Source organism: Mobula hypostoma, chromosome 8 (assembly GCF_963921235.1).
Source record: "Mobula hypostoma chromosome 8, sMobHyp1.1, whole genome shotgun sequence".
NCBI lineage: Eukaryota > Metazoa > Chordata > Chondrichthyes > Myliobatiformes > Myliobatidae > Mobula > Mobula hypostoma.
Window position 1 is genome coordinate 109,834,457 of NC_086104.1, and position 27,783 is coordinate 109,862,239.

At 38.6% G+C, this 27,783-nt stretch overlaps 1 protein-coding gene across 6 annotated transcripts in view; it reads left to right on the top strand.

Annotated features, from left to right (window-relative positions):
• afdna (afadin, adherens junction formation factor a) overlaps window positions 1-27,783 on the top strand; it is a 216,550-nt gene that overhangs the window by 116,240 nt on the left and 72,527 nt on the right. For 4 of the 6 annotated variants that reach the window (XM_063056597.1, XM_063056601.1, XM_063056602.1 and 1 more), the window contains exons 13-19: window positions 1,766-1,830; window positions 2,857-3,062; window positions 7,648-7,668; window positions 8,037-8,182; window positions 10,481-10,575; window positions 21,707-21,972; window positions 24,675-24,818. In XM_063056597.1, coding sequence (XP_062912667.1) covers window positions 1,766-1,830; window positions 2,857-3,062; window positions 7,648-7,668; window positions 8,037-8,182; window positions 10,481-10,575; window positions 21,707-21,972; window positions 24,675-24,818 — 943 coding nt within the window. The remainder of the gene's footprint in view (window positions 1-1,765; window positions 1,831-2,856; window positions 3,063-7,647; window positions 7,669-8,036; window positions 8,183-10,480; window positions 10,576-21,706; window positions 21,973-24,674; window positions 24,819-27,783) is intronic. The other 2 variants (XM_063056598.1, XM_063056603.1) reach the window with 1 other exon arrangement.

Sequence of the window (27,783 nt, forward strand, 5' to 3'; positions counted from 1 at the left end):
CTTCAACAAAAGTATCTCAGGTTTGCAAAGGACCAACTGGATGTTCTACAGCGCTTCTTAGTCAATGTTCTGTGGACAATTTAGATTTAGATTATGAAGACACGCACTCCTCTTTAATTGTCATTTAGTAATGTATGCATTAAGAAATGATACAATATTTCCTTCGGTGTGATATCACAAAACAACAGGACAGACCAAGACTGAAAAAGACTAACAAAACCACATAACTATAACATATGGAGACAGAGGTTGAACTTTGTGGCAGAAATGCACACCACTACCTTTGGATGAAAAAGGGCACTGCACCCCAACACCAAAACCTCATCCCAGTCGTGGTATAGTGGAATGACCATCATGGTTTTGGGCTACTTTGCTGCCCCAGGGTCTGGACAGCTTACAATCATCGAGGAAACAATGAATTCAAAATTGTATCAAAACATTTTAAAGGAGGATGTCAGGGTAGCGGTCTGTCACCTAAAGCTTAATTGAAGTTGGATGATACAACAAGGCAATGATCTGAAACATGAGTAAAACAACAACAGACTGGTTTAAAAATAAGAAAACTTGTGTTTTGAAACGGCCAAGTCAGAGTCCAGACCTTAATCCAGTAGAGATGTTGTGGCATGACCTGAAGAGGGCTGTCATGCAAGGTATCCCAGAAATACTGATGAACTGAAACAGCTTTGTATGGAGGAATGGTCTAAAATTCCTCATCACCATTGTGGAAGTCTGATCAGCAGTTATAATTGACGTTTGGTGGAGGTTGTTGCTGCTAAAGGAGGGGCTACCGGTTATTAAATACAAGGGTTCCCATACATTTTCCGGCCTGAACTGTAAAAGATTAAAAATGTGTTCAATAAAGACAGGAAAAGTACAATTGTTTGTGTTATTAGTTTAGGCAGATTATGTTAGTCTATTATTGTGACTTAGATGAAGATCAAATTACATTTTGAGTAATTAATGCAGAAAACCAAGTAGTTGCAAAGCGTTCACAATTTTTTAAATTCCATTTGTATCTTGTGCCTCTGTTCCTACTTACCCTTTGTACTATTGTGATTTTGTTTTAGTTAGGAACATTGTTGCTGGGATTCGTCCCTTACTTTATATTTGCAAACTTCAGCTGATTCATTAAAGTAGCTTGTGATCAGAGTCAGGGTTCTTGTTCCATTCCTTCTGCTCGCTGGATGCAAATTTGTCTCTGTTTTGTTGGGAACTGTAGGGTTCCAGCTGTAAAGAGTTAATATCCAAAATTATTAACCTGACCTTTATTAAAAAAATGCTGGTATTCTGGAACTTGGAGTATTTTTATTTCTTATTTCATATTTCAAATCTTAGTAATCTTTCCTCTGTAAGAAAGGTGACAGTGCACTGGTTTTGTTTTATATAAATTGAAGTTTAAAGTTAGCATTTATAGAAGTAGTTGGTATCCAAGGTTTGTGATGTACTTTATTGCTGATCTGTTGAGCTCAAAAGAATCATTCAGTGTAATACAGTCTCATCAATATTGCAATCCTGTTCTGGTTTTAAACTTATTATTGTAGTGACATTAAGAGAAGGCACCCATGCAGCTTGGGGATGAAAGCCGAAATAGTACTATGCTGAAATTTAATATTTGTGTCACATAGACTTGGCTTGTCTATGTCATTGTCGTAGTTTACTAAATTGATTCTCATTCTGTATTGCAGTCACTGGAGTAGTCAGCATCTGTTGACATGGGATAAACTGCAAGTACATTTGTTGAAAATGAGTTTTATTTTGTTTGCAGAGCGCAAGATATCAATCAAGGTCAAGAGATAACTCTGCCAGCCACAATAGAGTTCAGAGAAAGCTGTAAGTACTATTGTTAGTACTATCTGTTGTTAGTATGCACTGCAGGTTTATGAATATTAAGTAATCTCCATGGTGTTTTACAGCCAATAAACAGGATTTCCAGTTAGCATCATTTATTAATTTTCCAAAAATAAAATTGTTCTATTATTTAAAATTAATAAGTTTTGTGTCAAGTTATAAAAGGTAGTGGAAGTTTTACAATGTCATCTTTGATACAACATGGAACTGTTGCTTCTATGTTGCACATTCTGTTCCTACTTAGATTTGAGGCTTATTCAGTAGTTTGAAAGAATTTTAAAGTTAGGGTGCTACATTTTGGTAAGGTAAACAGAGAATTCATCTCCCCACCAGGTGGATGTGAAGAATCTTACTCTTTCTATTTTTGAAGTAGTGAGGAGTTCTTCCTTTGTTTTGAGAGTCTCAAAATGACATTTACTTTTCTGGGATTAGCTGTTTGCAAATTGGCTGCATGTTTCCCTGCAGTACAACAATAACTCTTCTAAAGTATGCCTGAGAACTTGTAAAGCACTTTTAAATTCAACTTGTGCACCTGGTTAATTTATTTGTTTTTTTAAAAAAGTACTGTTAAGAAGTTGATCAAATTTGAATTGTTTTTACTGGAGCAGTGGAGGCTGAGGGTGGGACCTAATTGAAGTACAGGATTTTTATAGGCATAGTTATAATAAACAAGCAGTGTTTATTTTCCAAGGGTTGAAATGGCTGATATTAAAAGGCATGCATTTAAGGCAAGAGGGGCTAAGTTCAAAGGATATACATGGACAAGTTTTACCACTGCAAAAAATAAATGTAGATTGCAGTAGGGTATTTAGGAGACTCTTAAATAGGCACAAATGTGCAGAGAATGGGGAAGTATGGATGTTATGCAAGTAGAAAGGATTAGTTTAGTTAAGCATTTAATTGCAAGTGTAATTTGACACATTGTGTGCCGAAGGGCCTATTCTTGTGCTGTACTGTTCTACATTCTAGGTAACAGGTAGATGGTAACTCTGCTTCTTTGTTTTGCAGCTGAAGATGCCTTCCTATCTGCTGTTGTTAATTATACTAATAGTTCCACTATCCACTTCAAACTCTCTCCCACATATGTATTGTATATGACTTGTCGATATGTCCTGTCCAGTCATTATCGGCCTGATATGAGTCCATCAGAACGTGCACATAAAGTTATTGCAATAGTTAACAAGATGGTTAGCATGATGGAAGGAGTTATTCAGGTGAGTTTTAACATTCATTGATGCTTGAATTAATTTTAAGATCGTATTTTGTATAATTTGTTCACCTTTGGGTGATTTGGATTTGTGCGAGTATTGGTATGAGCAATACTGAGGACTGAAAATGGCTTGTGTAGCTTGACTTGTAATGTTTAGTATTAAACATTTAAACATTTTCAAATGGCTTTTCATCAATTGACATTAAAATTGCTAAAGTAAATCTGAGGAATATGCTAAGTTTCTTCTATTGTAGGTGCATTTCATATAAAATGCTGTAAAAGACATGAATCAAGTTGGGTCTTTATGAAGGCAAGTTATAACATACAGTTGCAAGAAAAAGTTTGTGAACCCTTGGCAATTATCTGTTTTTCTGCATTAATTACTCATAAAATGTGATTTGGGTGAAAGTCACGCATAGTTTATGAGTAATTAGTGCAGAAAACCAGGTAATTGCAAGGGGTTCACAAACTTTTTCTTGCAACTGTACATCATGTGATGCACCACAAAAGCCAAAAAAAAAAGTGGCACATGTCCACTATAAAGAAAAATCATGGAGTATTCTGAATTACAGTTAATGGTCAACCAAAGTATTGTTTGAGTGTCAGGTTTCATAAAACACTTTATTTTTAGTATAGTAATACTTTATTGATCCCAGGGGAAATTGGTTTTCGTTACAGTTGCACCATAAATAATAAATAGTAATAGAACCATAAATAGTTAAATAGTAATATGTAAATTATGCCAGTAAATTATGAAATAAGTCCAGGACCAGCCTATCGGCTCAGGGTGTCTGACCCTCCCAGGGAGGAGTTGTGAAGTTTGGTGGCCACAGGCAGGAGTGACTTCCTATGACGCTCTGTGCTGCATCTCGGAGGAATGAGTCTCTGGCTGAATGTACTCCTGTGCCCACCCAGTACATTATGTAGTGGATGGGAGACATTGACCAAGATGGCATGCAACTTAGACAGCATCCTTTTTTCGGACACCACTGTGAGAGAGTCCAGTTCCATCCCCACAACATCACTGGCCTTACAAATGAGTTTGTTGATTCTGTTGGTGTCTGCTACCCTCAGCCTGCTGCCCCAGCACACAACAGCAAACATGATCACACTGGCCACCACAGACTCGTAGAACATCCTCAGCATCGTCCGGCAGATGTTAAAGGACCTCAGTCTCCTCAGAAAATAGAGACGACTCTGACCCTTCTTGCAGACAGCCTCAGTGTTCTTTGACCAGTCCAGTTTATTGTCATTTCGTATCCCCAGGTATTTGTAATCCTCCACCATGTCCAGACTGACCCCCTGGATGGAAACAGGGTCACCGGTACCTTAGCTCTCCTCAGGTGTACCACCAGCTCCTTAGTCTTTTTCACATTAAGCTGCAGATAATTCTACTCACACCATGTGACAAAGTTTCCTACCGTAGCCCTGTACTCAGCCTCATCTCAAGAGCATGAGCAACAAACTTTCTGTATTGGTACACAGTATGGCTTCTTCTACCATATATTCATGTTAAATTGCTCTCCTTTCCATTTATTGCCATCTCTCCCATCTATCTGTACTTGCATGTGCTAGCAGATGTATTAATACATTAACGTGTGTTATTGGGCAAGCAAACCCACAGAGTGTTCAAAGATACTGGGATTGGATGAGAGTTAGAAATTTGTCTCAGTTTACTAAGCCCTTTTTACTTTGGAGTGCTCTTAAAAATAGTTCAACAGTGTTATTAAAATGGGGGTTAATTTGGTTATTTTTTTTTAAATGATGAGTATCCCTACTGTATATTCAAAATTGCCCTCATATAAACAGATTTGAGTGCATCCTCATAGTTTATCCTTTATTAATCCATTAAGGGATTTGGTTTTGTATTAACCAATTGACTAATTTACCTCAACTATTGTGCTCCATTAATAGTAGGAGTTATTAGACTAGATGGATAAACAATCAAATGTGCAGACCTACACTACATCCATTTCATTTCAAATTGAATTGTTCATTAGCTAAGTGCATCCTGTTACTGTTTTGATGACAACTTGAAATTGCAGTGTCCCCTGGTGTTCCTCATTTTATTTCTTATTCGTTTTCAATTTGGTTTTGATTATATTACTTTAGATCTGGTGTGAACACAAGCCAAGTTGTAGTTTTAATAAGATTGCTGAGAAATTATAGTTTGGGGAATTTACAGTTCCTATGAAAAGTATTCATCCCCTTGGAAGTTTTCATATTTTATTGTTTTACAGCATTGAATCACAGTGGATTTCATTTGGCTTTTTTGACACTGATCAACAAAAAAAGACTCTTTGTGTCAAAAAGTGAAAACAGATCTGTAGAAAGTGATCTAAATTAATTACAAATATCAAACACAAAATAATTGATTCCATTAGTATTCACCCCCTTCAAGTCAGTATTTAGTAGATGCACCTTTGTCAGCAATTACAGCCTTGTGTTTCTTTGGATAGGTCTCTATCAAGTTTACACATCTGGACACTGCGGTTTTCCCCATTCTTCTTTACAAAACTGCTCAAGCTCTGTCAGATTGCATGAGGATCATGAGTGAACAGCCCTTTGAGTCCAGTCACAAATTCTCAATTGGATTGAGGTGTAGACTCTGATTTGGCCAATACTTTGTTTTTAAGCCATTCCTGTGTAGCTTTGGCTTTATGCTTGGGGTCATTGTCTTGCTGGAAAACAAGTCGCCTCCCAAGTTACAGTTCTCTTGCAGACTGCATCAGGTTTGCCTCCAGGATTTCCCTGTATTTTGCTGCATTCATTTTACCCTCCACCTTCACAAGTCTTCCAGGGTCTGCTGCAGTGAAGCATTTCCACAGCATGATGCAGCCACCACCATTCTTCATGGTGTGTTTTTGATGATGTGCAGTGTTTGGCTTGTGCTTAATTTTGTTTTCATCAGAACATAGAACCTTCTTCGAGCTGACTTGTGTCTCCCACGTGCCTTCTGGCGAACTCTAGCTGAAATTTCATGTGAGTTTTTTTTTTCAACAGTGGCTTTCTCTTTGCCACTTTCCCATAACGCTGTAACTGGTGAAGCACCCAGGCAACAGTTGTTGCATATGTGCAGTCTTTCCCATCTTGGCCACTGAAGCTTGTACCTCCTCCAGAGTTGTCATAGGTCGCTTGGCCTCTCCTGCTAGTCCCCTTCTTGCAACGGGTCACTCAGTTTTTGAAGATAGCCTGCTCTAGATATATTCACAGCTGTGCCATATTCTTTCCATTTCTTGATGATTGACTTGAAAAAGGGATACTCAGTGACTTGAAAAATTTATTGTATCCATGTACTGACTTGTGCTTTTCAATAACCTTTTTGTGGAGTTGCTTGGGGTGTTCTTTTGTCTTGGTGTAGTCTTTGCCAGGATACTGACTCACCAGCAGTTGGACCTTGGGTGTAATTTTACCACAACTAATTGAAACACCTTGACTGTACCCAGGTGATCTCCATTTAACTAATGTGACTTCTGAAACCAACTGGCTGCATCAGTGATGATTTGGTGTGTCATATTAAAGGGGGGGTGAATACTTATGTAATCAATTATTTTGTGTTTTTTATTTGTAATTAATTTAGATCACTTTGTAGAGATCTGTTTTCACTTTGACATGAAAGGGTCTTTATCTGTTGATCAGTGTCAATAAAGTCAACTTAAATACACTGATTCAATGTTGTAAAACAATAAAACATGAAAAATTCCAAGAGGGGTGAATATGTTTTATGGACACTGTCTGAAGTCAAAGCTAGTTGTTACAAAACTCTCCAAACCGATTAGACATTATTTTGTCATGCTAAGGGAGTTTATGAAATAGTGGAAAGTTATAACTGAGCACAGTTTCTCTATTGTATGGAGCTAATTTGATTTGTCCATCTGTAGAAAATTTTGTTTAAACCTGCCAGATTGTTCATGGGTGGGTTGTAATTTGTATACTATATCAGCTTGTTGGACATAGTCCTATTTATCAAGGTCTTAATTCGTGGGGAAAAGCCGCTGGTTATTCTTCTGCATGTGAAAACAAGTGTTTTTTAAGATCTAACAAGGTACTTCCATGGAATTGTCATTGCTGCAAAATGCTTTTATATGCCCTTTAAAATTCCTTATTAATGTGTAGAGATTTTAATTCTGGGCAGAACTTCACTTTTAATACTGACCAACTCTATTTTGTGTTTGACATAAATCCTGTAGGAAAGGTAGTTTGGTAACTTGTCCATCACTTGGCTTCGTTTTGTCAGTTTGCTCTGGAATCTGTTAATGGAAAAAATAAACTCTGCATATCTAAAATTCACATTGCAACACAAAGGGATTTTCACAAAACTTTTAAGTTTGTACAATGGAAAGTGGTGACCCTCTTCTGGTGCATTTACTGCTCCTCAATCCACCATCAAAAACAACATTGTGACAAACTTAAAACAAACCTTTTAGTGAAAGTTTATTCAACCATACTAGCTGAGATGTGTATTTTTGGTTGTTGTCGTAATTTTATAAGTGCATTTGATTTTATGGAATGTTTGTGTTGTATTAATCATTATTTGTGTACATCGTGACTGTTTTTTTTTCTATTTTGCCTGATTCCCTTTCCTGCAGGATATAGCACAGTATGAACAGGTAGGACATGTTGCTGGGAAATATTCCCAGCAGTCAGCTTAGCTCAGTTTCTCATGCTTCTCCATATCAGAAACAACAAATTCAACGGCTGGATTGAATGGTACATAACACTCATTTAGTAACTGGAACATGCAGCACTAAAACTTGATGGCACAACTATGTTGGCATTTCATTTTATCTGCTTAATGCACTTTTCTGTGGTGATGTCCAGAGTCAGCCCAAGTTCTTTTGCTTCATGTCTGTGGCCTTGTTCTTTTGTCAGCCTTGTTTAGTATTGCCTATATTGGCTCCTGCCTGTAAGGATTGCATTACCGACTGGTGATTATGTAGAACTGAGAAAGATCCAATGGTTTCTTTTTTCTTTACAGAAGCAGAAGAATATTGCAGGTGCACTTGCCTTTTGGATGGCAAATGCATCAGAGCTTCTCAACTTTATCAAACAAGACCGCGATCTGAGTCGGATCACCTTGGATGCACAGGATGTTTTGGCTCATTTGGTGCAAATGGCTTTCAAGTATGATAATTAAAAGGCAATGTCTGTGGTGCTTGGCTATATTTTCTTTTTGCTAAACAAGTAGATGAACTTGACTGATTCTATTGTTTGACTTATCACAGTTCCCTTTTCCAGTGTTCACACAGTCCTCCTCAAAAATATTTCTTTGAATTTGATGTCAAGCAGCTATGATATAAAATTTTTTTAGTTATTTACACTTGAAATGCTCAGTAAAGATAAACCACATCGTTCTTTTTTGTCATTGATGTATGACAGCCATAGATTGCTTTTATAAGTTATCCTCAATGCCGAATTTAAAGCTGTAGAAAAGGTAGTCAGAATATAATACTTAGCTGTGAGTAGCAACTTTTTAGAAAACCTTGTCAATTTTACTGTTGGTGTAAAATATTTTACCAAACATTAGCAGATTGTATTTTAAAATCAGCTTATGTTTTTATTTTATGAAACTTGTTGCACTTCTAAACTTAACCTAATCTGAATGCTTCTTTTCCTTCTGAATTATATCATTTTGTGTAATATAATTGGATAAATTTTAGATTCTGTGTTAACTAGAGAGTAAAATGCTTCTTGGTACACATATTTTGCCAATTTTCCCCATTTTCACACATTAGGATCGTATCCATCTATAACTTGCCTATTTAAATGTGTAAGTGCCTCTTAAACGCATCAAATGTATCTGGTTCCACCACCTTTGGCACAATCATTTTACGTATATATTTTTAAAAAAACTTGTACATCATCATGCTCCGCAGATTGCGTTTAAAATTTCTTCCTTGCATCTTAAACCTATGGTCTCTTCTTTTTGATATCTCTACCATGGGGAGGAAAATTAGTTAATTATCTACCCTATTTATTAATTTGAAACCACGTGCACCCACAAATGCAGTCTTAGATTTTTGATATATAGCATTAAAAATAAAAGTTAATGCAGTACTCAAGGTAATCAGTTAGGCAAAAAACTATCCAGTACTCGGATATCCAAAAATTTAGAATGGCTATCAAACTTGGACTTGAGCATGAGCAATAGCAGTGTGCTTGATGTACCATTATATGTTCATTCAGCATCAAACATGGATTTTAATTGTAACATTTCATTTCTAAACTTTTTTACAAAGTCTCCTAACTGCAAGAAATTCACCTAATGCATTGTGGTTTAGCTTTAGGGCTAAATAAAAAACGCTACGTATTTTCTTGAGTCTGGTCATTTTAATATTATGTCCCTCAAAAAACAGCAGAAGTGCCTGCTCTAATTTTCAGTATTTGTGAATCTGATGCATTTTTTTTGTAACTAGCCTTCATTTGTGGCTTAGCTTCTAAGCCCGGCAGAACCATTTCTACTGACAGGAAAAGGGCAAAGGCAGGTTATTGGTGCCTTAAAAAGTCGTTTTGGGCAAATGGGGCTTGTAAGCCAGCCGTGGTTGGCAGCTCACCCAGGAGAAGGAAAACTCTGATCTCAAATCTCCGCTGCCTTGTGACTAATACCCACTCATGGGGAAGGCTTTGGGAGTAAACCCCAAAGGAAAAACCAGAGCTGCAGTCCCTAATACAGTTCTACATTGAGTTCAATGCTGACAGGCAACTCCTGCAATGCTGCTGGTACCAATCTGTACCTGGCTTTCCTTTTCGTTCAGCAACTGCGTGGAGAGAGGGAGCTTTCTACATGAGCAGCAGCTTGGTCTCCATATCGTACGGCCCAGGCTTGCATATCTGGACAGCTGGGACGCAAGACCCTTGGTTAACTCTGACCGATGGAGGCCTCAGTAGCTTTGAACTTCATAAATCCTAACTGCTGTATTTATAAACTAATTTGGATAAAAGGGCATTTGATACATTATTCTTGTCTTGAAATATCTTGTAAAGCAAATTAAGGTTGCTTGGGAAAAGACTTCAAAGTGACTTAACTGATTAAATTTTTTTCAGTTTACAAATCAGCTCCAAGATTTATTAGCTTAATAGCTTTATCATTGGGAAAAAAATTAAGAAGGTAAACATATGAACCAAAATATTCCAGAGCCTTTTCACTACTCAGATGTTGTAAACATTTCAACAGGGAAGTGAAGTAATTCACTTAGTCTCAGCAAAAATCGCTGCCTGCGGAGTTGATATGTGGAAAAAATATGATGCTGTTGAATATCTGCAGGCTTTTTCCAGGAGAATAATGTTATTTGTGGATGACCAGAGATTTGTAATACTTAAACACTTCTTTGAATGAGAGGTATTGCATGAATTTAGGAATCCTTAATATTTGAAATATTTAAACTATGAATTATGAAGTGTATTATGAATTCTGTGTTGCAGATACCTGGTACACTGTCTTCAATCTGATCTCAACAATTACATGCCATCGTTTCTTGAAGATCCTGAGGAAGCAAGCCTACAAAGACCCAAAATAGGTTTGAAAGTCAAAATTCTCTTTTGCTAAGATATAATTTGATACTGTTTATTTACCAGGAACACTTGTGGAATTAAACATTTTGGGGTTTCTATATGGTATCCATAATGCTTAAAGGGCATGTGCTTGTCTCCTTGAAATTGGGCATATTTCTGAATTGAACCAATGTTTAACTTGTATTTTATATAATATATACAATCACACTCGTGTGTTAAACACTGGTCCCTACGCTCTGTTTCAAGGAGCAAAGTAGTTGATGACCACTGAGGAAATGTTTAAGCATGATGAGGGGGGGTGGGGGAAGAAAAATTTTAAGCATTAATCATAGGAGGAAAGGAATAAAAGATTTAAGTTTCCCGAGGCTGGAGTATCTAGAACGATAGAGGCATAGATTCAAATGAGACTGCCATTCACTTTGGAGGTGCTGAAACCTTTGAGTTTCTCTACCCAAGAAATCGGCAGTATTTCAGTTTGCTCTAGGCAGATAATTTTTAGTAATTAAAGAATTGAGATTTATGGGACTTTTGCAGGAAAGAGATGCTTAGGTAGGAGATCAGCCTTGATTGTACCAAATTTCAAAGCAGACACTAAGAACCAAATCTTTCTGTCGTGAGGAAACGCACAAGGCAGCAAGTTCAGTAGCTAGTTCTTGCAAACCCACTGAAACAGCAATTGTCTGCTGTCAGTGAATTTCAGGGAAAGGTATACGTGACTGCAGAAAGTTAAATAGAAATCAGTATGATGAATGAATCAGGAATTCAGATGAGGGAATTTAACCCCATTAAGAAATTAAACAACATGGTCTAATCAAGAAATGTACAGTTTTATTGTCATTGATGTAGTTGCAGTTTATTACAAATGCTGAAAGTCCTTGAATTTAAAATTTTAATAAACAAAAGTATCTGGTTTTACCAGAACTAAATGAGAAAACAACCTGAACTAAAATTTTCACGCTAGGAGGCTGAGGTACCCCAAGTGAATGAAGTTGGAAAATGAAGTTTCCAAGTGTGCCACTGATAGGAAAATAGGTGGGTGGGCATATTGCAATGAGAATATTGGTCTGTAAATTATTTTGTAGATAGACTGTAAATGTTCTTGTTTAAAATTAAGTATTGCAATTTAAAAAAAAACAATTTTATTTACTGACCATAAGCATTGTTTGGTGTGTCTGCTTTGCCAGCTTGATAGCATCAATATATCAGAGTTCTATGACTGATGGCAAGACATCAGTCATTGTTGGAAAAGATAAAATCCATGCAAGAGATTGTTGTTTCTTTGCAAACAGCTTTCTTTAAAGTCATCTGTAAGAGTTATGCTTCCACCGAATGCAGAATACAGGCAAATGTTTTAAATAACACACATCAAAGTTGCTGGTGAACGCAGCAGGCCAGGCAGCATCTCTAGGAAGAGGTACAGTCAACGTTTCAGGCCGAGACCCTTCGTCAGGACTAACTGAAGGAAGAGTCAGTAAGGGATTTGAAAGTGGGAGGGCGAGGGGGAGATCCAAAATGATAGGAGAAGACAGGAGGGGGAGGGATGGAGCCAAGAGCTGGGCAGGTGATTGGCAAAGGGGATATGAGAGGATCATGGGACAGGAGGCCCAGGGAGAAAGACAAAGGGTGGGGGGAACCCAGAGGATGGGCAAGGGGTATAGTCAGAAGGACAGAGGGAGAAAAAGGAGAGTGAGAGAAAGAATGTGTGTATAAAAATAAATAACCAATGGGGTACGAGGGGGAGGTGGGGCATTAGCGGAAGTTAGCGAAGTCGATGTTCATGCCATCAGGTTGGAGGCTACCCAGACGGAGTATAAGGTGTTGTTCCTCCAACCTGAGTGTGGCTTCATCTTTACAGTAGAGGAGGCCATGGATAGACATGTCAGAATGGGAAAGGGATGTGGAATTGAAATGTGTGGCCACTGGAAGATCCTGCTTTCTCTGGCAGACAGAGCGTAGGTGTTCAGCAAAGCGGTCTCCCAGTCTGCGTCGGGTCTCGCCAATATATAGAAGGCCACATCGAGAGCACCGGACGCAGTATATCACCCCAGCCGACCCACAGGTGAAGTGTCGCCTCACCTGGAAGGACTGTCTGGGGCCCTGAATGGTGGTAAGGGAGGAAGTGTAAGGGCATGTGTTGCACTTGCTCTGCTTACAAGGATAAGTGCCAGGAGGGAGATCAGTGGGGAGGGTTGGGGGGGATGAATGGACAAGGGAGTCGCGTAGGGAGCGATCCCTGGGGGGGACTTCCGGTAGCGCTCATGGAGTGAAGTCGCGTTCTTGACTCGCTCCATTACCTCTGAGTTTTTTTTCTCTATGGTCAGCTATACTTTAATTAACCATTAAGGCATCAACTCTTACAATACTTTGAATTAAACTGAATTCTCCGACAACTGGATGGAACTTAGATCTGCTATGTCTAAGAACGGGAAAAACGGCAAGGATGGTAAACCTCCGGTTAAACCGAAAGCTACGGATCTCCCCCCGACTGAATCACCGGTGACTTTGAAAGCTATATCGGAGTTAATTCAGAGGGAAATTTCAACCTCTGTTAGGGAGGTGATTCGTACGGAAATTGCAGACTCTGTTAAAGACTTGATTCATACGGAAATCTCAACTAATCTTCAGAAAATTGCCGATTCAATTGATAAGATGCAAACATTTATTGCGGAACATCAGTCGGCTATATCTGATCTTCAAAAATTCGCGCAACAAAGTGAGCTTAGGATGGGGAAAATCGAGGAAACAATTAATGTAATGAAGAAGAAACTTGACTTTCTGACTTTTAAAAACTCTGACTTGGAATCCAGGATGCGTCGGCAGAATTTACGAATGATTGGGGTGCGGGAAGCTGTAGAATCTAACAACCCCATGAAGTATTTCTCTCAACTTTTAAAAGATGCATTCCCTACTGTATTTCCTGACCAACCACCGCTACTGGATCGTGTTCACAGAATCCCATCATACTCGTCTAGGTCAGATAGACCTAGGCATGTTATTTTACGTTTTCATTACTTTCAAGACAAGGAGAGACTGTTTCGATTCGCTCGATCTAAAGGTTTCATCGATTTTTCGGATCTTAGGTTCCGATTCGTGGAAGATTTCAGTAAACCAATCTGGGACCAACGGGTTCGCTACAGATCTGTGATGTCGGAATTTTATAAGATGGATTTAAGACCAGCGCTGCTGTACCCTGCACGTCTAAGGATTCGCATGTCAGATGGAGCCCTTCGTTTTTTTGATTCTCCATCGGATGCCCAGAGTTATCTGGATCAATTTTCACCTTCAACATCTTAATTGCTATTTTTTTTAATCATTTCTGTTGATCGGAGGCTGTGAATTGGTTGGTTTTAACTTTTTCGTGCCCTATTTGGGCAGAAAAGTTTATTTTTGATTTCTTAATATGGTTGCTAAACTTTCTTTTCAACTGCGTCATTTCTTTCTTTTCCCAGGGGATTCTGGGTGGTTACTTCCTGTTTGTCATTTTACGTATTTCCTGTGTGGCCTTAAATTTTGTAGTTTTTTTAAAATTTTTTTCTGTTTTGCTTTTTATAACCACTTTACGTCAATAATCTTATTTTTTTTTTGTTGCTGTGTTTATTTATGGGTTTGGGGTTTATTGTGGTTTTTTTTTAATATATATTTTCTGGCTTTTGTTCTGTTGTGTGTGTATTTTAATTGAGCTACCTTTTTTTTTACTTTTTTTACTGTTTTACAATTAGCTGATCTTTTTCATATTCATACCTTTTTTTTAGGGAGCATATACCGGAAGTCATGGGGGTAGTTTTAGCGCTTGCTTCTTTCGGGCGGGTCTGCTTTAGATTTTGCCTTGGGGTCTTGGGGCGGGGGGGGGGTGGTGGGAGGGGCTTCACGTTTTGGTTTGTTTCTCTTTGGGCTATATACATTATTGAAGTACTGGTTGCGTCCTTTTTCCTGGTATCTTTCGTATGTTCTGTTTCCTCTCCGGGTTTGTGGGTCGCGCCTATCGTCAATCCTCCTAGTTGTGGGTTGACTTTAGGATTTATGGAGTCTATTATTAATTTTGTCTCCTGGAACACTAACGGTCTTAATCATCCTATTAAAAGGAAAAAAGTTTTTAAAGTGTTCCGGAGACTTAAAGCACAAATTTTATTTTTACAAGAGACCCATGTACGGAGGGGGGACAGACTACGTTTTTTCAAATTCTGGAAGGGACAACAATTTCATTCGAACTCCAATGCTAAGATTCGAGGTGTCTCTATTTTTATTGATTCCTCAGTTAATTTTATACAACAGGATATTATTTCTGATCCGAATGGTAGATTTTTATTGGTTAGTGGTTTACTATTTAATAAAAAAGTAGTTTTGGTTAATGTTTATGCTCCTAATATGGATTGTCCGGAATTTTATAAATCATTGTTTAATCAGTTTCCGAATTTGAACGAGTTTTCATTGATTTGGGGCGGAGATCTTAATACCTGTTTGTCTCCAGCTTTGGACCGTTCGGCTCCTTTACGGACCTTACCTAATAAATCTGCAAATTTGATTAATTTTTTCCTTTCTGATTCTGGGTCGACGGACATTTGGCGTTTTCTGCATCCTCAGGAAAAAGATTTTTCCTTTTTTTCACATGTTCATCATTCCTACTCAAGAATTGATTATTTTTTTATTGATTCTCGTCTTATTCCTTCAGTGATTAAATGTGATTATGATTCTATAACCATTTCGGATCATGCTCCACTTAAGCTTTCTATTAAAATTATGGCCAATATACCAAATAATAGACAATGGCGTTTTAATTCGCTGTTGCTTCAGGACTCGGACTTTGTTAATTTTATGAATGAACAGATTGAGCTTTTTTTTACAATTAACCATACAGAAGATATTTCGGTTAACACTCTTTGGGACACTTTTAAAGCCTATATTCGGGGTCAGATTATTTCGTATTCTGCTGCTTTGAGGAAGAAACAGAAGCAGGAGGAGATGGCAATTGTGGACAAGATTAAAGAAATTGATAAGAAATATGTTATGGCTCCTTCTGAGGAGTTATACAAACAAAGAACTGAACTTCAAATGGAACACAGTTTACTACTCTCGTCCTCGATTGTAAACCAATTAAAGAAAACAAGAAGTGACTTTTATGTTCACAGTGACAAAATTGGCAAGCTGCTGGCTAATCAATTGAAATCTAATTATGTTAAATCTCAAATCAATCAGATTTATAACCAAAATGATCGATTGATACTGGATCATGTGGGGATTAATCAAACCTTTTGTGATTTTTATTCTTCTTTATATTAATCAGAGTCTCCTCAAGATTCTAAATATATGAATGATTTTTTAGATAAGTTAGACTTCCCTCAGATTTCACAGGATATGTCTTCTTTATTAGATACTTCCATTACAATGGATGAGATTAAGAATGTTATTTTTTCTATGAATCTGGGGAAAGCTCCTGGCCCGGATGGGTTTACCGTTGAATTTTATAAATGTTTTGCTTCTTTATTGATTCCTTGGCTCTGTAGGGTTTTTGAGGCTTCTCTGAAACTTAGTAAACTTCCTGAATCTTTTAATAGAGCATCAATTTCTCTAATACTAAAGAAGGATAAAGACCCTGCTCAATGTGCATCTTATAGACCAATATCTTTATTAAATGTTGATTCTAAAGTTTTTTCTAAGTTATTAGCAAATAGACTAGAAAAAGTACTTCCTTCTATTATTTCGGAAGACCAAACGGGTTTTATTAAAGGTCGTTACTCTTTTTATAATATTCGTACATTGTTAAATATCGTTTATACTCCCTCACAAAATGTTCCTGAGTGTGTTATTTCTTTAGATGCCGAGAAAGCTTTTGATAGAGTAGAATGGCCTTATTTATTTAAGGTGCTTGAAATGTTTAATTTTAGCTTGAAATTTATATCCTGGATTAAACTGTTATATCATTCCCCTGTAGCCTCGGTTTGTACTAACTCTTTAAACTCACCTTTTTTTTCTCTCTTTCGTGGTACTCGACAAGGCTGTCCTCTTAGTCCCCTATTATTTGATATTGCATTAGAACCTCTTGCAATTGCTATTCGAGAATCTTCAAATATTACTGGGATAACTCGGGGATTAAAGTCCCATAAATTATCACTCTATGCTGATGATTTACTTTTATATATTTCTAATCCTGAGAAATCTATTCCTGCTGTTTTAGAGTTATTAGCACAATTTGGTTTTTTCTCAGGTTATAAATTAAATCTTAGTAAGAGTGAACTTTTTCCGATTAATAAACATCTTCCCTTATATTATAAATTTCCATTTAAATTGATTAATAATTATTTTTCATATCTTGGGATTAAAATTACTTGTAAATACAAAGATTTATTTAAGATTAACTTTTTACCATTAATAGACCATATTACTCAACTTTCATCTAAATGGTTTCCCTTATATTTAACTTTGATTGGTCGTATTAATGCAGTTAAGATGTTTTTTTTGCCAAAATTTTTATATGTGTTTCAGGCATTACCAATTTTCGTTCCAAAATCTTTCTTTGATAAAGTTGACTCTAAAATTTCTTCATTTATTTGGCAGAATAAGAATCCGAGACTGGGTAAAATACATTTACAGAAAGCTAAGAGAGATGGAGGTTTAGCATTACCTAACTTTAGATTCTATTGTTGGGCTATTAATATTCGACATATGAAATTTTGGTTACTTGACCAGGACATACTATCTATTCCTAAATGGGTAGCATTGGAATTACAATCTGTTCAGGGTTATACACTTGGCTCTATTTTAGGCTCCTCTCTCCCTTTTGATTCGAAACGCCTTAAGCAGGTCTCTAACCCGATAGTTAAATATGCCTTGCGCATTTAGTTTCAATTCAGAAAATTTTTTGATCTTAATCAATTCGGGTTAGCGATTCCTATTTTAGGTAACATATTTTTTCCTCCCTCCTTTACGGATCGCGCTTTTCAAACTTGGAAGACTAAGGGTATTTTACGGTTTTTGGATTTATTTTTAGATGGTTCCCTTATGTCTTTTGAACAATTATCTAATAAATATAACTTATCAAGAATACATTTTTTTAGATATTTACAAGTTAGAAATTTCCTAAGTACTATACTTTCTTCCTTTCCAATGCTTCCTCCTACATATATTTTAGATTCGATAATTAACCTTAATCCATGTCAGAAAGGTGCATCGGCTATGATTTATAATATTATTATGAAACTTAGGAAAGCTCCATTTGATAAGATTAGGGTAGATTGGGAACAGGAATTGGGGCTTACCATTTCTGTGGATGATTGGGGGCAGATTTTACAATTAGTTAATACTTCCTCTATTTGTGCTAAACATTCCCTAATTCAATTTAAAGTGGTTCATAGAGCACATATGTCCAAAGATAAGTTAGCGCGTTTTTACTCGCATATTAATCCTTTCTGTGATAGATGTTCGGGGCAGATAGCCTCTTTAACTCATATGTTTTGGTCTTGCCCTACTTTGGAAACTTTTTGGAGAGATATTTTTAATATTATTTCTAAGGTATTAAATATAGATATCTCTCCTCACCCTATTACTGCTATCTTTGGACTACCTAAAATTTCTAGTAATCTTTCCCCTTCAGCCCGTAGAATGATTGCATTTCTTACTTTAATGGCGAAAAGATGTATTTTACAACATTGGAAAGAGCTTAATGCTCCAACTACCTTTTTTTGGTTTTCTCAGACGATTTTATGTTTGAATTTGGAGAAAATTAGAAGTAACCTTTATGATTCTTCATTTAAATTTGAACAGATTTGGGGACCTTTTATTCGATATTTTCATTTAATGTAATATTTACCCTTCTTGTTTTTTTTTCACTGTTTTTAATGGAGGTCGGGATTGAGGACGTGATTTTAAGTTTAACTCTGTTTGGTTTCAAGTTAGCCCATTGCTTTGCCTTGCTTTTAGTTAGTTGCACGGTGGTTTTTTTTTGGGGTTTTTTTTTCTTTTTTTCCATTGATATATATAAAATTTAGTATACTATTATGTTATCTTGGTTTCTTATGTTTAAATTACATTGTTTGTAGTATTTTTTTTTGGTATTGATACCTTTTGGAATTTTATTATACTTTAACATTGTATTAATGTTTATATGGCTTACCTTTTTTGTATACTTACTCAATAAAAAGATTTAAAAGAAGGGAGCGATCCCTGCGGAAAGCAGAGAGAGTGGGGGAGGGAAAGATGTGCTTAGTGGTGGGATCCCGTTGGAGGTGGCGGAAGTTACGGAGAATAATATGTTGGACCCGGAGGCTGGTGGGGTGGTAGGTGAGGACCAGGGGAACCCTATTCCTAGTGGGGTGGCGGGAGGATGGAGTGAGAGCAGATGTGCATGAAATGGGGGAGATGCGTTTGAGAGCAGAGTTGATAGTGGAGGAAGGGAAGCCCCTTTCTTTAAAAAAGGAGGACACCTCCCTCATCCTGGAATGAAAAGCACTTGCAAAAATGCCATCCCCTTCTCGCAATTCCTCCGTCTCTGCCGCATCTGCTCTCAGGATGAGGCTTTTCATTCCAGGACGAGAGAGGTGTCCTCCTTTTTTAAAGAAAGGGGCTTAGTGCAAAAATGCCATCCCCTTCTCGCAATTCCTCCGATTCTGTCGCATCTGCTCTCGGGATGAGGCTTTTCATTCCAGGATGAGGGAGATGTCCTTTTTTAAAGAAAGGGGCTTAGTGCAAAAATGCCATCCCCTTCTCGCAATTCCTCCGTCTCCACCGCATCTGCTCTCAGGATGAGGCTTTTCATTCCAGGACGAGGGAGATGTCCTCCTTTTTTGAAGAAAGGGGCTTCCCTTCCTCCACTATCAACTCTGCTCTCAAACGCATCTCCCCCATTTCACGTACATCTGCTCTCACTCCATCCTCCTGCCACCCCACTCGGAATAGGGTTCCTCTGGTCCTCACCTACCACTCTACCAGCCTCCGGGTCCAACATATTATTCTCTGTAACTTCTGCCACCTCCAACGGGATCCCACCACTAAGCACATCTTTCCCGGCCCCCCCCCCCCCCGCTTTCCGCAGGGATCGCTCCCTACGCGACTCCCTTATCCATTCGTCCCCCCCATCCCTCCCCACTGATCTCCCTCCTGGCTCTTATCCTTGTAAGCGGAGCAAGTGCTACACATACCCTTACCCTTCCTCCCTTACCACCATTCAGGGCCCCAGACAGTCCTTCCAGGTGAGGCGACACTTCACCTGTGAGTCGGCTGGGGTGATATACTGCGTCTGGTGCTCTTGATGTGGTCTTCTATATATTGGCGAGACCCGACGCAGACTGGGAGACCGCTTTGCTGAATACCTACGCTCTGTCTGCCAGAGAAAGCAGGATCTCCCAGTGGCCACACATTTCAATTCCACATCCCATTCCCATTCTGACATGTCTATCCACGGCCTCCTCTACTGTAAAGATGAAGCCACACTCAGGTTGGAGGAACAACACCTTATATTCCGTCTGGGTAGCCTCCAACCTGATGGCATGAACATAGACTTCTCTAACTTCCGCTAATGCCCCACCTCCCCCTCGTACCTCATCGGTTATTTATTTTTATACACACATTCTTTCTCTCACTCTCCTTTTTCTCCCTCTGTCCTTCTGACCATACCCCTTGCCCATCCTCTGGGTTCCCCCCCCCCCTTGTCTTTCTCCCTGGGCCTCCTGTCCCATGATCCTCTTATATTCCCTTTGCCAATCACCTGTCCAGCTCTTGGCTCCATCCCTCCCCCTCCTGTCTTCTCCTATCATTTTGGATCTCCCCCTCTCCTTCTCAAATCTCTTACTAACTCTTCCTTCAGTTAGTCATGACGAAGGGTCTCGGCCTGAAACGTCAACTGTACCTCTTCCTGGAGATGCTGCCTGGCCTGCTGCATTCATCAGCAAATTTGATGTGTGTTGCTTGAATTTCCAGCATCTGCAGAATTCCTGTTGTAATTGTTTTAGATTCTTGTTCTAGTAGGTAAATATTTTTGTTCTGCCTCCTTGGGTGCTGCTTGACCTTGAATATTTCCAGTATTTTTGGTTTGCATTTCTCATTTTGAATAAGTTTCTAGCAAGAATTCAAATTCCTGTGATTGTCCCTTTTCAGCTAGGTGTTTACTACTAGCTTTTCATTTGTAGCTGTTTCCCTTCAGATAATACAACATTTTCTTTCTAAAATGTACCTTAGCTATGCAGCTACTTCTGTATTTGTGACTTTACAGGGCTCTGTTAGTAATTTCATGAAGGACTGTAATACATGAGAAGCCATCTCATTGTACTGTCTGTTGTATTCTATTTTTGGGTGTTCGGTGTTTCTGTGGGCCTTGAGATTTGGTTTGCAAAATATTTCCATTACAAATAAGTGGCAAATTAAGAATTTATGTAGTACTGTTACCCTGCTAGCTGAAATTGACATTTCGTAGGCTGTGTACATACATCTATTGATGCTTCTGGACACATCTTCAGTGATGTTCCTGGAATCATCGGGTGTTTCGGGTCTTTCAACATCATACAACCTCCTCCAGGTGACCCAGCCGGGGCTGATCAGACCCCAGCTTGTGTCCAGATGGCTAGCTACTTATGACTCCATGTCTCCCCTCTTTTGAGCCACAGCCATCTTGAGGCCCTCTCTGCCGCATCGGTGGTACTGCGGATGGCTCTCCTCTTCCTCTCTCCCTCGATGCCCAAAATGCTGAAGGCCCTAACTAAAGAGTGGGTTATGAATCCCCTACAACCAACCTCCACTGGGAGACACCTCGCTCTCCATCCAGCCTGCTGACAGTTGCTGACCAGTTCTGCATACTTGGAGAGCTTCCTTTCAAAGGCCTCCTCCAAGCTATCTTCCCATGGGACTGTCAGCTCCAGCAGCACCACTTGCTTCGTAGACTCAGATTTGTCTTATCTATAGAAATAATGCCATTTCTCAGTGGTTATTGAATGATCAGCTTGTTTTTATCCAGTGTGTACCTGCCCATCTAAATTTTAGTGGTTTAAATTGTGGGGATAGTGATTTTAAAAAGTGAGGAAGAGATTTGTAGAAATTTTTACAAGAGTAGAAAGTTTACTGCTAAACTGAGAAATATTAAAACTTGAAAATCAGTTTGTGACTGAAGAGTTTAGAAAGCTTGCTTAACCTGCTTCTCATTTTATTTTCTAGATGATGTCTTGCATACCTTGACTGGAGCAATGTCTTTGCTGCGACGATGTCGTGTGAATGCTGCCCTCACTATCCAGTTGTTCTCTCAGCTCTTTCATTTTATTAATATGTGGCTATTCAATAAATTGGTGACAGAGCCAGACTCGTGCCTCTGTTCTCATTATTGGGGTGCTATCATCCGGCAACACCTTGGTCATATTGAAGCTTGGGCTGAGAAACAAGGTTTGGAACTGGCTGCAGACTGTCACCTTAGCAGAATAGTACAGGTGAGTTACTGGGACATGTGGACAGTGTTATTTCTGTGGTTTCTTAATTCCATCCCAGTCAATATTTCATGGGTGTGTCTTTGAATTTTTTTATGTGGTAGTGCCGTGAGTGAAAGTTGACCTGTTTTTTCAAGTTGTTTAGTGGTATAGTTCAGCAAAAGGGGAATGATTGTACAACACATTGTTAGATGAACCACTGTATTAGAATTAAATTAAGTATTTGGGTTCTTAGAGTACACTTATGATATGATACCCGATTGGAGTTGAGCCAGTCTTGGTTTACAAAGGTGAAGCCCTGAAAATTTCTGAATGAAGCGTTTTTGAAAATTTACAACACCGGATCACACTGTTTTGTGTGAAACAGCATGTAGGTCAGCACTGGTTTCTTTCCAGCCCAGTTAGTCAGTATTATCAATTATTACTGTATTTCAAATAACTTAATACTATTAAAAATATCAGTTAATATGTTTCTAATAATTGAGCTGATTAAAATAATAAAAGTCTGTGTTATGTCTGATCTTTCCTGCATGATCTGGGTGGCAAGGCACAATTAAACTGTTTGAAACCAAATATCTGTCAATTTCATGCTCATTTTTACACCAATCCTTGGAAAATTAAGTCTTTAGTTGTGAAATGTACCTTGGATGTCTAACCACCAATATCGCATGCAGCATTATTTTCCATTAGCCTTTAAATTCATACAATAACATTTAATACAACCCATGATTCAAAGGTAGCACTGTATACTAACATAGTTTTTATGTGCTGTTTGAGAGCAACAGAATTTTCTATGTACCATCAAATATCAGCACTCCCATATTGACCAAATAGACCTTCAAATCAATTCTAATGTTTGATATGCCATAATCACTGCTGTTGTGATAGCTTCTTGATTGCAGTCACTCATTTCATGTTGTGTATATGTGAATTCTGATTCATCAAACAGCCAAATGGGAGCCTGATCAGAAGAACAAAACTCCATGAGATTTATAGTGTCTGGTTGCTTCAAAATGGTCCAAAATATAATCTCTGAATGTTTTATGACCAGTAACAATGAGGTTAAGCTTGGCTTAATGAAAGGTGCCTTGCTTTCAAGTTATCTATTAATGATTGACTTAAACTAAAACTATGGATAGGAAATGATATAAAAGTTGGCTGTGGTTCAATCGCAAATTTGTTTTTTTTTACTGTGGGGAGAAGTGTCAGCATGTAGCATGATACCTTTTATTGATGGAGGTATGGAATATCAGAATGGGGTGATTTGTGCTGGAATCTTAACACTAATTAGACTATAGCCACACTGCAGTGTTTACTTCTGATTTCCACATTATAAATAGTGATGATGCTTGAAAATTTACAGAGGAGCTAAGGATGCTGACAAGGCATAGGAAGTAATATTAGTTGGGCGGGAAGGTTGGGATTGTTTTCTTCACAGCAGAGAATGTTGTGAGGAAATTCAATCAATGATATTGAGGTTTTTTCAAAATAGGAAGTACTTAACTAATTTTGAAAAAACCATAAGCAGTGAATGTGAAGAAGAAGAAAGCCCTTAACTATGAGTGGAATCATCGGGACACCGTCATGACGGTGGTTTTTTTTTTAGCAGGTTTTCTTATTTTTATGAGGCCAAGTTGCTAGCTCGACGCTCAACCCAGCACGGATGGAAAGCGTGCAAGCGAGCCGGCTGGATTCGAACTTGGGAGCCTTCACTCCGAAGTCCGATGCTGATGCCACTACACCAGCCAGCAAGCAGTGAATGTAGATTTCTGAAAATTGGCAGTAGGACTTAAGGGGAGTTGAGGAAACATCCTTCACATTTAAAGAGAAGTAGGGACTTGGGACTTGCATCTAGAAAGGATGCTTCAGGCAGAATCTTCAAATTTTACACAGTTGGTTGTGGCATGACCACTAAGATCGCAGACCGAGAACTCTGTAAATTGTGATTAATTGCCCATTTGAAACTGGGTGTGATGGGTAGGTTGACTGCCTTCATTTCTAATTCTGATTTGACCCTCAGCTGAACTCAGCATCTGTGGCAATATATTTTGTATTAGAATCTCCCTGGTGTGGATCAAGTTTTCTGCAATCATCCCCCATTCCACTGTCTTACAAGAATAAAGCCTTACATTTAATTTCCTTAAATAGTTCATTTCAGATTGCTTTAAGGTACTATTAATAAGAATGCCATGTCATGAATTGTTTATACATTCAACTGAGAAATTTTTAGTTCCCCTGCTGGTCCTTCAGTACATTGTAACTTTCCACGAAGCATAGGAAAGGAACTTTAAGAACGATATTCCTCAAAGACAGATCTGCAGTGAAGTGCCCAGGGTCCTGCATAACATTGCCAACAGTGAGGAAGATTTTGGTGTGCATTTAAAAAAAAAAATAAAATTGGCATGATCAAACCCATTAAACAGTGCAAAGATTTAAATATGGGTAAGTATGGTAGCATGGAAGAAGTGTGATAGTGCCTTTATCAAAAGTTGTAAAGCAGTGAAATAAGAAACTAACATTACTGGGGGAATCAAAATACTTTTCTTCCTTTTGTAATTCACGTAAGTAATTTCAAGGCATCTGTATTTTGAGCTTTGAATTTTTTTACCTTGCCACTGAAAGTTCACGAAAGAATATCATCATAATAGGGAAAAACAAACATAAATTTTGCTGCATGTGTTTGAACTTGCCTGTTACTTTTTTAGGCAACCACGTTGCTCACAATGGACAAATATTTGGCAGAAGACGTTTCAAACATCAACAACACCTGTTTTAAGTTGAATTCATTACAGCTGCAAGCATTGCTTCAAAGTTACCATTGTGCCCAGGATGAGCCCTATATCCCACAGGTATCTAAATTACCCAACAACAATTGCATTTTAAACCCAAGTATGGATGTCACAGTATTGTTTGTCATTAAATCTTTTGACAAATTTAATTAATTTGAAAAAGAAAAGGATGAAAAGAGAGAAATGTAGTATATTGGGAAGGAATTGTTTAGAAGTTCCTGTGTTTTTTTTGGCCAAAAAAAATTCTAGGCATCTGGTTATATGCTTTTCATGGGCAGCTAATGAATTAAGTGTATTTGCATCCAGATAAATGGAAAACTTTTATTTTCTAAAGCAGTTGTTACTGTGCTGAAATTTGTATGGTAGAAATATTATGATTTCATTTGATTACTTGTTATTGTGGAGGTAATGATTATTTTCCTATGCCTGAGAGAATACAAAAAAAACTACAGAAAGCCTTGTGGCAATACGTGATTTAATGTGTTTAATACTGTTAATTTTGTTTGGGTTAACGCTGCCTCTGACATGGCCATCAGTTATTGTGTTTACAGAAACAAGTATGTTTTATAGTGACTATGGCTAACTGTATCTCCAATACCATAATTAAATTTACTGACGGCACCACTGTTGATAGCCGAATCAAAGGTGGTGACAAATATGGCATAAAGGAGGTAGACTGAAAATCTGGTTGAATGGTGCCTTAACAATGACTTCTCCATGAACATCAGCAAAATCAAAAAGTTATCATTGACTACAGGAGGAAGAAACTGGGGGTCTGAGTCAGTCCTCGTTAAGAGTTTGGAGGGGGTAGAGTCGGTAACTTTAAATTCCTTGTCACTATCATATCAGAGGATCTGTTCTGGGAACAGGACGTAAGTGCCATTACAGTGAAGGTATGGCAGAACCACAACTTTATTAGCAGCTTGCGCAAATTGGGCATGTCATCTAAAACTGATAAACTTCTACAGATGCACAGTGAAGAGTATCCTAACTAATTGCCTCACAGCCTTGTACAGAAACTCCAATGTCCAAGAATGGAAAAGCCTCCAAAAAGTAGTAGATACAGCCCAGTCCATCACAGGTAAAGCCCTCCCCACCATTGAGAACATCTACGAGAAGTGCTGCCGCAAGAAAGCAGCATAAATCATCAAAAAACCCCACCATTCAGGCCATGCAAAAAAAAGACAGGAGGTACAGGAGCCTTTTGTCTCACACCACTTGGTTCAGGATTAGCTATTACCATTCAACTGTCAGGCTCCTGAACTAGCGTGGATAACTTCGCTCATCTCAATGCTGACCTGATTCCACAACCAGTGGACTCACTTTCAAGGAATGAATATCTCATCTTCTCAGTATTGTTTTCTATTTAGATATTATAACACCATAAGATGTTAGAGCAGAATTAGACTATTCGACACATTGAGTCTACTCCACCATTCCATCATGGCTGATATATTATCCCTCTCAATTCCATTCTCCTGGTTTCTCCTTGTCAAGAACCTGTCAACCTTTGTTTTAAATGTATTCAGTGATTTTGCCTCCACCAGCATCTGTGGAAATGAAATCCACAGATTCACCACCTTCTGGCTAAATAAACTCTTCATCTCCATTATAAATGGATGTCCCTCTACTCTGAGGATGTGCCCTCTGGTCCTAGGCTCACTGACTATAGAAAACATCCTTGCCATGGCCACATCATCTGAGCATTTCAATGTTCAATAGGTTTCAATGAGATCCTCCCTCATTCTTCTAAACTCCAGTGAGTACAAGCCCAGAGCCCTCAAATGTTCCTTATGTTAACAATTTCATTCCCGGAATCATTCACATGAGCCTTTGTGAGATCCTAATTCCAGCACATCTTAGATAAGGGGCCCAAAGCTGCTCACAATACTCTAACTACAGTGTAATGAATGCCTTAAGACTTCAGTATTATATCCTTGCTTTTATAGAAACATAGAGAACCTCCAGCACAATACAGGCCCTTTGGCCCACAACATGTCCCTACCTTAGAACTATGTAGGTTTTACCCATAGCCCTCTATTTTTCTAAGCTCCGTGTAGCCATCCAGGAGTCTCTTAAAAGACTATCATTTCCGCCTCCACCACTGCTGCCGGCAGCCCATTCCACACATTCACCACTCTGCATAAAAAAAACTTTCCCCTGACATCTCCTCTGTACCTACTTCCAAGCACCTTAAAACTATGCCCTCCCGCTAGCCATTTCAGCCCTGGGGAAAAACCTCTGACTATCCACATGATCAATGCCTCTCATTATCTTGAGCACCTCTATCAGGTCACTTCTCAACCTCCGTCGCTCCAAGGAGAAAAGGCCAAGTTCACTCAACCTATTCTCATAAGACATGCTCCCCAATCCAGGCAACATCCTTATAAATCTCCTCTGCACCCTTTCTCTGGTTTCCGCATGCTTCCTATAGTGAGGTGACCAGAACTGAGCACAGTACTCCAAGTGGGGTCTGACCAGGGTCCTATATAGCTGCAGCATTACCTCTCAGCTCTTAAACTCAATCTCATGATTGATGAAGGCCAATACACTGTATGCCTTCTTAACCACAGAGTCAACCTGTGTAGCAGCTTTGAGTGTCCTATGGATTCAGGCCCCAAGATCCCTCTGATCCTCCACACTGCCAAGAGCCTTACCATTAATGCTATATACTGCCATCATATTTGACCTACCAGAATGAACCACCTCACACTTATCTGGGTTGAACTCCATCTGCCACTTCTCGGCCCAGTTTTGCATCCTGTCAATGTCCCATTGTAACCTCTGTCACCCTCCACACTATCCACAACACCCCCAACCTTTGTGTCATCAGCAGATTTACTAACCCATCCTTCCACTTCCTCATCCAGGTCATTTATTAAAAATCACAAAGAGTCGGGGGTCCCAGAACAGATCCCTGAGGCACACCACTGGTCACCGGTCTCCATGCAGAATATGACCTGTCTACACCCACTCTTTGCCTTGTGTGGGCAAGCCAGTTCCTTGGATCCCATGCTGCCTCACT